Source organism: Procambarus clarkii, chromosome 79 (assembly GCF_040958095.1).
Source record: "Procambarus clarkii isolate CNS0578487 chromosome 79, FALCON_Pclarkii_2.0, whole genome shotgun sequence".
In the NCBI taxonomy this organism is placed as follows: domain Eukaryota; kingdom Metazoa; phylum Arthropoda; class Malacostraca; order Decapoda; family Cambaridae; genus Procambarus; species Procambarus clarkii.
The window spans coordinates 3,792,148-3,805,046 of NC_091228.1; the positions used below are offsets into that span (position 1 = coordinate 3,792,148).

Here is a 12,899-nt window from a genome sequence, read left to right on the forward strand (position 1 = left end):
TGTAGTATGTTATGTCTTTATCATATCTTCCTGATTCTGTTTTCCTCTATTGGGGTGAAGCCCTGTTCCCGAAATCTTTTCTCGCAGCTCAGAGCCCTTAGCTTGGGAATGAATCGTGTTGTATGTCTTTGTATCATTTTCTTATAAATATATTGTATTAGGTGTGGTCATGTGACATGTTGAGCTGTGTGCCCCATGCTCTGTGAGTTTCACACTATGGTCCATTCCTGGTAGGGTGCTCCTAGCCATTGGGCTGCTGTCCTGGTCATTTGAACAAGCAATCCCCCATGGCACAGTGATAACACACTCGCCCGGCACTTTGCGAGCGATTTGGCCGGGGTTCATATCCTAGCCGAGGAGGATTGACTTGGCGCCAATCCTTGACTGTACGCCTTTGTTCTCCCAGCAGTAAATGGGTATCTGACTGTTAAACGATTTTTTGGGTCGTATTCCATGGAAAATTAAGATTAAGGACCAGCCCGAAACACTTGTGTGTTAGTGGCTTTACAAGCATGTAAGAACTTTTGTATATATTATACCTGTATAAATAAAAAAATATATATAAATTATGTTTCTTTGGTACTTTGCACCAAAACCAAACATTTTCAGGTTATCCATTGGGTGGTTTGACTTGTCAACTTGATATGTAACCATATGCACTTGATGTGTTTAAGCATTCAGCTGTTACTACTGTACTTACTCTTCTAATATATCTATGCCTAATATTTGGGTTGAGATTTTTGGCACTGAAAGTGTTAGCTGCTCTATTTTTTGTCAAGTATCTTATTGGGGCTGTGGTGCCAAGATGCCTATCTGTCACCGATTCTTTTTTTTCTTGAGCCTTGGGTTTCTGGCTCTCTGACATCGCATAGTACAGGCCAAGCAAAATAAACTATGCATCTTGATGAAAGAAAAAAGTTTGAAAAAACCAGTGCTGAATGTAATGAAACTCCTCTGTATAGAGGAGGCGTTTCCTGTGCCACACTGGCTGGGACAGCTTGCTTTCTTTTGGCGGCCAATGTTTCTGACTGCTAGTTGTGTAATTTCAGGGGTTTTCTTTTTCTGCCTTTTTGCCCGTGAGGACAGAGGTGGTCTGCTTAGCTACTTATTAAGCATGCCTAGGTTGTTGTGGTGGTTCTCTGTTGCCCCCGAGGTTTCATGTCTGCTACTGGTAGTCAGTTTGCCTGTTTTAGACAGGGTTCTACTGGCTTAACTAGACCCAGTGCCTGGGCTTCCCGTAGGGCTTATATTCTCTATTCTTGGAAATCCCCTGTGGGCTCGGTCGTACCATTGATACTTCTTCCGAGTACACTCTCGCCTTGTGCATTGTTCGTTGCCCCTGCCTCAAGGTGATGATCATTCGTACTGCTTCCGTCATGCTGCCTGCTGGATCAGCGACACCTACGACCCAGTCTTGTGGGACTTGTTCCCTCTTGTGCTTCAATTTACTCATCTCTCATCATGATCTCAGGGATCATGCAATGGCTGCATTGCATGTTTGAGTCTCTTCCTTGCAACGGGCCAGGAGCACGGTGGCCAAATTGGAGGTCCCTGGAGTTGCCATGCTTGGGTTCTGGTGACTCGGATTTGGGGGTGTTGGTTGAAGGCCTTGGTTCAATCCATGCCCCCTCTTTCTTCTTAGGTGGGCATGGATTGCCCTGCTCCTCCCCACTTGCTTCCAGCTCCCAAACATCTGAGGGTTTTGTAGTCAGGGCAGGGTTTACCTCAGGATGAGGCTCGGGTGGCTTCGTGGGGCTGCCCCTTCAGATTCGGACGCAGGGGTGGTTGAGCCTAATTTTCCCAACAGGGCTTCAGGGTCAACTCTGCAGACTCTCTTCTTTGGAGCTTTTCCCCTGGACTCCGACTTTTCTTCAGGGGTGGTGGGCGTGGTTAAGGGCTTTACCCCCCTTTTGTCAGGGGTTCCCAGGGCTTTGGGGGAGTCCGCCTGGAACTCTTGGGCTCTGTTTGATCCTGCTTGGGCCCTTGTGTTTTCTGGGCAGAAGTTGTTGTGCAGGTCCTGCTGTTGCTTCGGTTTCTGGCTCGGCTGGAATCCTTCGGGGAAGAGTTGTTCTCCTGGCCTCATGGTGGCCGACCCAGCCTTGGTTTTCATGTGCTGCTTGCTCAGTGTTCAGGCCTGGGCATTTTTCTGCGGTTCTGCCTTTTTTCAGTAGGTTGGGACGGTGAGGTACCTCTTTGGTTTGCCTTCCTACTCTGCAATACGTGTCTGGCATTTCTGACGCATGTGTATCGCCATTTGTAAGGTGATCAGATAGCTTCTTTGGTGGTGTCCCACCTGCGGTCTTCGTCTCGGTGACAGTTTGAAGTTTCTTGGCAGTTTTTGTCATTTTCTTTCTCTTCGTCGGTTGTCAGTTTCAGACCAGGTTGTTTTGTTCTTTCTTTCTTTCTTTCTTTCTTGGCTTTTTCTGGATTGGTGGCTTGTGCCTTGTACTGTTGCTTCTTATCGTGCGGTGTTGGCGGAGCCACTGCTACTTGCATTGGGGTGGTTTTGATTTTTGCCCAGTTTCGCTAGCTTTCTTGTATTTTTTTTTTTTTTACCTCCGGCCTGCTCATGCACTGCCTGTGCCTGCTTGGTTTTTGGACTGGGTTCTTGCTTTTCTTTCTTCTTGATTTGTGGTTGCCCCTTCGGTTCATACCTGTTTTGGAGTGCTGTGATTTTGTTGGCCTGGCCTCTGGTTCTTGGGTTGGGGAGCTTCATGCTCTTCTCCAGTGCTTGGGTTTTTGGTTCTTTGATCCTGGTTTTTTTTTTTTTTTTCGTTTGCAGCCCTCCCCTTCTTTTCTGGGGATGGTGGGTTTCCAGAGGGGTCCTCTGGTGGTGGATGCTTGGTTGGTTAGGCTGTGGGTGCATCATGTTCTGTGTTCGGTAGCTACTTTACGCTGCTACCTGCAGGCCACCGGTTCTGTGTAGGTGGACACTCTTTGCGTTGATCCAGTTTCTCTGGTTTCCTGTTCCAGGGCTTGTTTCTTAGATTGTCCACATTGTCATTCTGTCTAGCCAGCCTGTGGGTTACCCTCGCATGAGTGATATGCATCAGTATGCTGCTCTTTTGACTGTTTTTGGTGGTATGTCTTTGGTTGTTGTTCGGGCGCAAAGATTTTGGAGGTCGATCAGGGTCTTGACTGCCAAATATCTTGTCTCTTTCTTTCCTTGAGACCTGCGGTGCTGCCACCTCCTGGCTAAGTCCCTGTTTTTCCTTCTGTTTGGGTAGTTAGCTTTAGGGAGCCAGTGGGGCTTCCCACCACAGAAAATCCACAGAAAACCAGCGTTGAATGTAATGAAATGGCAGTTTCTGGGTGAGCCTTGGAGGCTCCTCAACACCATACCTCCCTCCTTCCAGTCGGCAATTTCATCATTCAAGAACTGGAGTGGTGGGCTGACAGCTTCCCCTCTGCTCTTCAGGAGTGGGGGGGGTTGCACTAATGAGCGGGAGGGCTAGTTGCATGACGTGTTGCTTGTTTATCTTCTTTCTGGGGGAGTTTTTTGCTCTTTCTGGACATAGGTCGCAATTTTCACCAGACTGTGGTTTGTTTTGTTTTGCCTATCTTTGTGGGTGCCTTTCCCGGTCAACACAACCCTGCTCCTGTGCCAGGTAAGTTCACTACTGGCTCACTATAGCCTGTGCTACTTGGAACTTTTTGTTCCCATTAGCTGAATCTAAAACAACAACGTTCCTGGTTGATGGCAATTATGATGTACTGTACTTTAAATGTAAAGTGCTATTGGGCCATTGCTCCCTACACCTTTGAGGGGGTCAGGTTCTGGCTCGCGATCCCGGGTAGGCAAAGGACTCTGCGATTGATGACCCCAAACTAATACCTGTATAGCAGTATATCAGTTCGGATATCTTCAGGGAGCCTCTGGGGCTCCCCCAGAAACTGGCGTTGCATTACTTTCAACGCTGGTTTTATGATCAAATACCTCAGGAATGTTATGCCTGTATTACCTTGTTCGAGTGTAAAAATTGACATACAGGTACCTATAATAAGACTAGAATGAACAAGAGGCATGTATTCACTATATAATTTCAGGTGGCTCCTATCCTAGCTGGAATACGCTTGGCCCCAGGAAGTGCAGAGTATGAAGAGGTTAGCTTGCAGCCTACATCCTCTCCAAGCAAAGGTATATAGTGTGTGCTTGATGATTTGTTGTTAACTTGTTTGTTAATACTTGTCAGTACTACTTGCTGAGAAAGTAATATAAAACATAGTCAGGTGAGGAGTAAATTATTTACTGTTTGCCTGTTTTCTCACTACTGTAGAGTATTTGGATTGCATGTTTAGTGGCACTAGATAATTTTCAGATATGTGCAAATCTAGATACTTTTCTAAATAATTTGAATTGTAGACAATATTTTAATCTGCCATTTCTCTCTGCCTCTGTTAGCATTCTTTGCTAACATATGATTTGAAATATTGATTGCAAATCTAATCAAATTTTTGTTGAGAATGGTCAGTGTTGGAAAAATAAATAGCCTAATGATGAGGTGAGAAAGTTGCAGATGTAGCTGCTATAGTACTGTATAGTATTGGCATGCTGTATTTCCGAAGGTCTTTTGATATGTGCATTACACATATGCAAGGGTCTTCTTAGTAGCTCCCCAGAGCTACTGAGGAGATTTGCTAGTGTTGGTCCGATTGTGGCTGCCTTGAAGTGCCGGCTTCAGTAGCTCTATCCAAGTCGCTTGCTCTCTCCTTCAGGAGGCAATGGTAGCTTTTTATCTGCCCTGTCTCGGGTGTAGGCAGGCTGTGCTGGCCTAAATAAATCTCCAAAGAGAAACCATCTCTTTCCTGTAACATCTCTAAGTAGATTCTTAGATTCTACTACTTTCTAGATTCTTTCGATTCTACTTGGCAGAATTTGTTACAGACTTTCTTCCTGTTCAAAAACCATACTGCCTGTCTGTTATGTTATTAGTCTCCAGGTGTTCTACCCATTTGGTTTTAACTATTTTTCTAGTGTTTTGACTACCATGCTTGTTAATGATATGGGTCTATAGTTTAGAGGTTCCTCTTGACTACCATGTTTATAGAGTGGTACTATGTTTGCCTTTTTCCATACATCTGCTAAGATTTCTGTGCACAAGGATATCTGGAATATTAATTGGAGTGGAATGCTTGGCTCAGTTGCACATTATCGCAGCATCCAAGGTGAAACACCATCTGGTCCAACCACTTTATTTCTTCCTAGCCCCTTGAGGAATTTTTCCACTTCGTCTAGAGATATCATTACCTCTAAGTATTCTGTGGTGTGCTCTGAAGTTGGCCTGGATCTTGCTCTCTGAAATTTTCGTTTTGTACAAGCACACTTTGGAATTGTTCATTTAGTGTTTCACACATTTCTTTTTTCATTCTCAGTAAACCTATTCCCCATTCTCAATCTCTGGAGTTTATCCTTTATATGCAGCTTGCTTTTAATGTACTGTATTTATAGAAAATGCCCAGATCCATTTTACATTTGTCTGCTACCCCTTCTCAAAGTTCCTTTGTGCCTCTCCCCTCACTGTTGTGTATTTGTTTCCTGTTTGCGTGTAGTGCCAGTAAGTTTGTGGGTTAGTCCTCTTCCTATATTGTACCCATTTTCTTGTCTTTTCCTCTCTGGCCCTCTCACAATTTGTTGAACCAATCCTGTTTTCTGGTTCTGCATCTTTGTTTTTGTATGAATTTTTGTGTGCCTTCATCATATATTTCACAAAATTTGGAGTACATTTACTTCATGCCTAGCAACACGTCTGTCCAATTAAATTCATTAAAGAATTTGCCAAGTTCCCCATAGTGTCCTCTCTTGAAATAAAGTTGATCACCCATTTCAGTGTCCCCATTCTTTTCTAGATTATATTGCAAAGCATATTTAATTTCCAACAGGACATGACACTCTTTCCCAAGGAAGGAAGAAAGTGGATGTCGAATATCTCCTTCTCTTTCCTGGTGAATATTAAATCCAGTATTGACAGAACATCCCCTTCCCTCAAATGGGTGTACCATTTGTTGTGTTCGGTGGTATTTCTTCGCTGCTACCCGAGTGCAACTCGCTCTACTTTGTTGGGTTCTTAGTTGATTGATTCTATTTTCTTGGTCTGATCCTAGGCTCGTATTTTGTATAAGCCTTTCATATCTTGTATATGTCAGCTTGTACATAAGACATGCTCATCTGCACAAAGCTGCTAAACACCTCAAATGATGTTTTGGATGTGCTGCTACTTAAAATATATATACCCCTGTACTGAATATGGTGATTGTCCTTATACCCTTACAATTGTCACTATTAGCTTGCTGACTTTCTGGATGCTTTTCCGATGAGGGTGATCGTAACAATCCCCAGCTCATTGCGCCTCTGAGGGTATGCCAACAGGACTCGTATGATTGATATAACCCAGTAGTGGGAAGCCATCTCTGGGAGACAGCTTGAAGGATCCACTGGGGCTCTACCAGAAAGAGGCATTTCATTACATTCATTGCTTTATTTGGTTCAAGCACGTATTAGCTTTGAATTTCACTTATTGAAAGATTTTTCTGAATTCTGTACATCATTTATATTGTATGGTATCCATTTTTTTACAGAGCACTGTGCCATAGGCCTCCCAATGTTTCAACGAAGCTCACCAACAACAAAAATGGAAATGCGATGCTCTTACTGCCAGACCACTTTCAGCCACCGCCAAGAACAAGTCGATCATTACCGACTGGACTGGCACCGCCGTAACCTTCATCGTGCCATGCAAGGAAAATCTTCCCTTAATGAAGAACAGTTTCAAAATGAATCAAGTCAGTACTAAAGTTATAATCTCTTTGGGGGTGGGTGGGTGATGGGTAGTAACCTACAAGCTGCTATCTTAGCTTGAGGTTGCCTTGAGGTGTTTCCAGGGCGTAGCGTCCCCGCGGCCCAGTCGTCGACTAGGCCTCCTCGTTGCTGGACTGGTCAACCAGGCTGTTTGATGCAGCTGCTCACAGCCTGACGTGTGAATCACAGCCTGGTTGATCAGGTATCCTTTGGAGGTGCTATTTGAGTTCTCTTTAACACTGTGAGGGGTCGGCCAGTTATGCCCGGCCCGAGGCTGTGTTGAACAGTCTCGGGCCTCTGATGTTGATAGAGTTCTCTCTCAGAGTACCTTTTGCACCTCTGCTTTTCAACGGGGGTATTCTGCACATCCTGCCATGCCTTCTGGTCTCATGTGATGTTATTTCTGTGTGCAGGTTTGGGACCAGCCCCTCTACTATTTTCCATGTGTAAATTATGTATCTCTCCCGCCTGCACCTAAGAGAATACAGATTTAGGCTCTTTAGTTGGTCCCAGTAGTTTAGATGTTTTACTGAGTGGATTCTAACAGTAAAGGTTCTTTGCACGCTCTCCAGGTCAGCAATTTCTCCTGCTTTGAAAGGGGCAGTCATTGTGCAGCAGTACTCCACTCTAGAGAGCACTAGTAACTATAGTGTTAATTAAGCATGTCCTTCACTCACTGCTCCTCATTCAAGTACCCTACACATTTGATTATTTATTTAAATACAATATATTAAATGTTTAAGTGCATTCGAGGTCTAGGATGTCTCTCAATATCATTCGTATTGTGTATCCCTTCCGTTAATTTGCCATTATGTTTAGACAATATAATTCATGCCTTTTTCATTATTACAAACCAGGTGATGTTTCCAGTATATCGGGATCAGAAGATGACTTGAGTGAAGATGAAGACGGCAACAATGATGAGGCGGTCAAAGACAATGGTGAGGATTATGTACTCTGTGTACTGTACAGTATTTGTAAAGCATGTGCATCTATGTTGCCCCATTAAATTAGTGGAAGTGGGAAAGCAGATAAGTATAGGATTGCCAGGTGCAGTATACAGATAGGTGGATTATAACAATGTAAACTTTCACCAGTTGAAGTTAAAGTTGAAGTTAAATAGAAAATTTAGGCCTGCTCTTGGCTGGTATTAACGAATGTACTCTGAGATATGCAGTACATGTAGGTTCTCTTATTCATGTCCTAGATGGGTGAGTAAAGTAAATACCTTGTTGCTGTATCAGATTAATGAGGAAAGTGAATAGGTAAGATCTATTTTAAGAAATCTTTACTGTTTTTCAGAAGAGACTACGCCTGTATTAAGAAGACAGGCACGGATTTTCTTTGTGAATGCAGATGGTCTTGTTATATCGCTCTTCAGGAATATTTTATTTAGTGCAAAGGTAAGTAATTGTGATGGGTAATGGTACAGTTCAACTTAATAAGTACATTTAAAAGTGATGTCTGAATAAGTGCATTTTTGTGTGGGGGAGCCCCGTCGGCTTCCTGGAGCTATCCGAACTGATAGTGCTTTATTAGTTTGGTGTCATCAATCGCAAGAGTCCTTTGCCTACTGGGAATCACGAGCCAGAACCTGGTCCTCTCAGAGAGGTGCAGGGAGCAATGGCCTGTGAGGACTTTACTTTTAAAGTATGTAAGTATGTCATATTTTGCCATTGACCGAGGAAGGCACCCAGAAAGATAGGCAAAACAAAACAAGTGACAGACAGGTGAAAATTGCTACTGTACCTACATCCTGAAAGAGCAAAAAAAAAAAAAAAATAAAAAAAATCCAGAAAAAAAGTAAACCAGCAACCCTTCATGCAACTAGCACTCTCGCTCGTAAGTGCTCCCCCCCCCCCACCCCTCCCTTTTTAATTTAGCTTTTGTTGTTAAAATACCAGTTGGTTTTATTTGTGTTAATTTTTTTATTTCGTTTGATTGACTGTACTGTATTAGTACAGTACAGATCATTAGATCACGCTGGACTTGTGATCCTGTGGTCCCGGGTTCGATCCCGGGCGCCAGCGAGAAACGATGGGCAGAGTTTCTTTCACCCTATGCCCCTGTTACCTAGCAGTGAAATAGGTACCTGGGTGTTAGTCAGCTGTCACGGGCTGCTTCCTGGGGGTGGAGGCATGGTCGAGGACCGGGCCGCGGGGACACTAAAGCCCCAAAATCATCTCGAGATAACAAGATAACTAGGTATCAACCAGGTATCATATTGGCCTCATTTTGTCAGCTGAGTATGTGCCCTAGTGTGGCTTTGTGTATATTACAAAAGTCTGGCTCTCTTCTTTCTTCATGTGGTTTTAAGTTTTCTGCCTCACTTTGTCTGGCAGTTGCTAAACATAAATTGTTATGCACTCCTTGTATTGCTTAGGTGTTTACACTGCTGTCCTTTGATCCTGGGTCCACTGTTCTGGTCTCATACTAGTATGTTATGTTCAGTTTTTCTCCTGTCTTTCCACCTTTCTGTGGTGTAAAGTGTTTATTGTTTTGATAATGTTCTCTGCTTTAAAGCTTTTGGATTCTGTTAAGGCTAGGTCTGTCTGTATGTGTATCTGTATGTCTGTCTCCTGCTCCTTGGATGTTCTGAGGCCGCTTGACGCTTGCGTGGTGTACCACTGCTGTTCCTCTTCGTTGAGTCCTGTTCATCTTTTGTCCCTTTCTCAAGTAAACACTTTTGCCTTTACTTTCTTCTTATCAAATTTGCTGTTATCTACCAAGGAGTTGATAAGAATAAATACATGGGAACCAACTTGTTTTCTGTGAATAGTACTGTGCTTATGGTGGAGCAGATGATTTTAGTCTAAGTTTATATGAACCTCCAACAACACCATCTGCTGCCACTAATCTGAAACTCCTCTGTGATCAGTTGTCCTAAATCTTTCCAGTGTGAAATAAATGGTGAGCAAGATGTGGTTCAGCGGGTGCTGGCAGCTCCACACAGACAGAGCTGGGCTATCATTCTCCTGGGTGGTGGGCATTTTGCTGCTGCAGTCTTTAAAGGTGGGTTTCCTATTTTGGTTAAAATTAAAGTATATGCCTGAGGGGCATACTAACATAAATTTCTTCTAACAATCCAGTGCAATGAAGTGTTAAGGGTATAAGGTAGTTTCTTGTGGAGAGTGAAAGTGGTCTAATTGTTGCCTATTTAGTCAATTCAAAAATAGCTACCATCCTATTAAACTTATCCCTCTAACAGTGCACCCTATTTTAGGTCAATTTTCATATGTGCATAACAAAATAAAAAAAAAGTTTTTTTTATTATATTATAAAACATTTCTTTCTGGTGTTGGGGAAAGAATATAAATCATTTAGTAATCATTTAACATTAATAAACTGCCAGATTGAGGAGTATGTACTGAGGTGGCTCTGTATGTTGAACGAACAAATCATAGTCGACTGGTGAAGATTTTATGAGTCAACTTAACCCTTAGACAGCAGATATCATCAGAGGTTGATTCATGGAGGGGGGGGGGGGGGGGGTAATGTGGTTATCATCATGATTTACACAATTATTGTCTGGGTTTTACATGTATGATGCAAATAAGCATACAATAGCTCTCTGTGGATGTCATGGAGTTTACCTTGACCCATTGAAAAATCGTACTATCATTTCTGGTTACATTATTATGTTAATGTAATTATCATCATGAATGTTACCAGGTGAATGTGGTTATCGTAATGAATGTTACCAGGTGAACGAGGTTATCGTCATGAATGTTACTAGGTGAACGAGAATATCGTCATGAATGTTACCAGATGAACGAGGTTATCGTCATGAATGTTACGAGGTGAACGAGGTTATCGTCATGAATGTTACTAGGTGAACGAGGTTATCATAATGAATGTTACCAGGTGAATACGGTTATCGTCATGTATAAAATTCCATCATAAGTACGTGATATATACCAATGATGTTCATATGGTGTTCACAACTCTGTATGGTTGTAATGAGGTATACCAGGTAAACCAATCATCAATGGTGAACCATTATCATGCGTTACATGTACTAGGAGCCTGCCTAGTACATCTGTGGGTGGCACATTGGTGACTTATACCTTGAAATTGAAATAAGTTTATTGAGGTAAAATACACACAAAGGGATGAGGGAACTCAAGCTCACACCTTTGTATCAATCTATACTCTCACCCATATGGTGCTAATTAGGCCATATGTCATCACCCAGAGCCCAACACCACTGAATATTATGTTTACTGTACTGTATATGCTTTTCCCTACTCTATATGGGTGTAATGAAGTACATTATACTAGGTAAACCAATATTGATGATTATCAATCATCAGCATTATCATGTGTTATGTGAATTATGCGATTTATCAAGTTATTCAACACAGGTATTCTTGTAAATAAAGAGAAATGAGTGATAAACAATCGGTGAAACATCCGAGGATAACGCAGGAGTCATGTCTCGCATATCTCGGTGTCAGCAAAGTTAGCATCATGTGTTGACAGATGCCAGACCACATAGCCACTTTGAAATCTTTTAGAGCACCTCCACCTAGTAAGAAGATAATTATTCACTTACTTTCATGTTTTTCTTTACATGTTACATACAGATAAATAATTCTATATTGAAAAATGACTTTTTGAAATTTGTTATTTTTTGAACAACGACAATTATTCTATAGTTGGTGTCCAAGGGGAGGAGGGTGGGAAGGTGGAGGGCAGGTGTAGTTATGTGCGAGGAAGTGGGGAGTGAGTGGAGAATGTATGAGACAGGATAAAGGATAAGGCAAGGGGAAAATTTTGTAAGGGTGTGAATGGTTTTGTGTATATGTACAGTACATGGGCCAGATTCACGAATCTGTTACGCAAGTGCTTACGAACATGTACAGCTTTCCTCGATCTTTGATGGCTTTGGTTACATTTATTAAACAGTTTACAAGCATGAAAACTTCCCAGTCAACTGTTATTGTTATAAACAGCCTTCCTGGTGCTTCAGAGCTCATTAACTGTTTATTAATTGTAAACAAAGCTGCCAAAGATTGAGAAAAGATGTACAGATTCATAAGTGCTTGCGTAACTGCTTCATGAATCTAGCCCCTGGACAGTGACAATTCATGAGGGACAATGGCCACTTGGTTGTATGAAGTGGTGGGATACTGCTGTGGATGATTATTAGAATGTGGTTGTAGTTATTTAGCAGTGATACTGTATATTATGAATGATATAATGAATGCATTAAATGATAATTTAAATTTATTAATGCCAGTATTTAATTTCTGTGACTTCTTTTACGATACAGTATTATTCATAGTCTTCTGATTTGATGCCTTCCTAAATCATGAAAGTGAAAAAAGAGGGTAGTAATAATTTATGTATCTATGTACATATATCAACAGACAAAAAACTTAAGGGAGAAGTAACACAAGATACATTAGGTGTGCATCCATTTTTTTCCACTATTGTATGTGAAGGATAAATAGATTTTCTGTATTAATTTGTCGTCTTGAAACGGTCTTAATTAAAGGTCTTGAGCCTTTGTTATAAAAAAATTAGCAGAATACATTGCAATATTTCATAAATAAAAGGGTGAATTGTAATTCTGTTATACTTAACAGCAAATGAGGTGGTAATTCACAAAACGTTCCACAACTACACTGTGCGTGCCAAGCAGGGTGGTAACCAAAGTTCAAAGGACAACCAGAGTGCCACAGCTCATCCCAAATCAAGTGGGTCATCTCTTAGGCGCTATAATGAGCAGTCACAGCGTCAGGCAAGTTGTGTTATTTTAAACAATAAGATATACTGTATGTTAATATTGGTATTTGTGCTTAGACAAGATTGTCTAAATCAGGAGTGTTGAACTAATTGCTATGGCAGTTCAGATTTCAAATAATTTACATGTGGGCCATGATATGGAAGACTGCCTCTCTAAGGACAAGAGTGAAGCACTTGTTAAAGAAAATTACAGTAATATGTACCTTGTACCTGGATGGGGTTCTGGGAGTTCTTCTACTCCCAGTAATTTTTCAGTGTCTTCAGCAGAGATGATTTTCATGCTGATTTTTGTGTCATCTGCAGAGGATGATTAGAAGCTGTGACTTATATTTTTGTCTATATCCGATATGAG

The 12,899-nt window shown here is 41.8% G+C and overlaps 1 protein-coding gene across 3 annotated transcripts in view; it reads left to right on the forward strand.

The window, feature by feature from the left end:
* Window positions 1-12,899, forward strand: part of LOC123764515 (tRNA endonuclease ANKZF1) — a 64,059-nt gene that overhangs the window by 4,425 nt on the left and 46,735 nt on the right. For all 3 annotated transcript variants that reach the window (XM_045752426.2, XM_045752427.2, XM_045752429.2), the window contains exons 3-8: window positions 4,048-4,138; window positions 6,577-6,780; window positions 7,654-7,737; window positions 8,099-8,199; window positions 9,694-9,808; window positions 12,388-12,542. In XM_045752426.2, coding sequence (XP_045608382.1) covers window positions 4,048-4,138; window positions 6,577-6,780; window positions 7,654-7,737; window positions 8,099-8,199; window positions 9,694-9,808; window positions 12,388-12,542 — 750 coding nt within the window. The remainder of the gene's footprint in view (window positions 1-4,047; window positions 4,139-6,576; window positions 6,781-7,653; window positions 7,738-8,098; window positions 8,200-9,693; window positions 9,809-12,387; window positions 12,543-12,899) is intronic.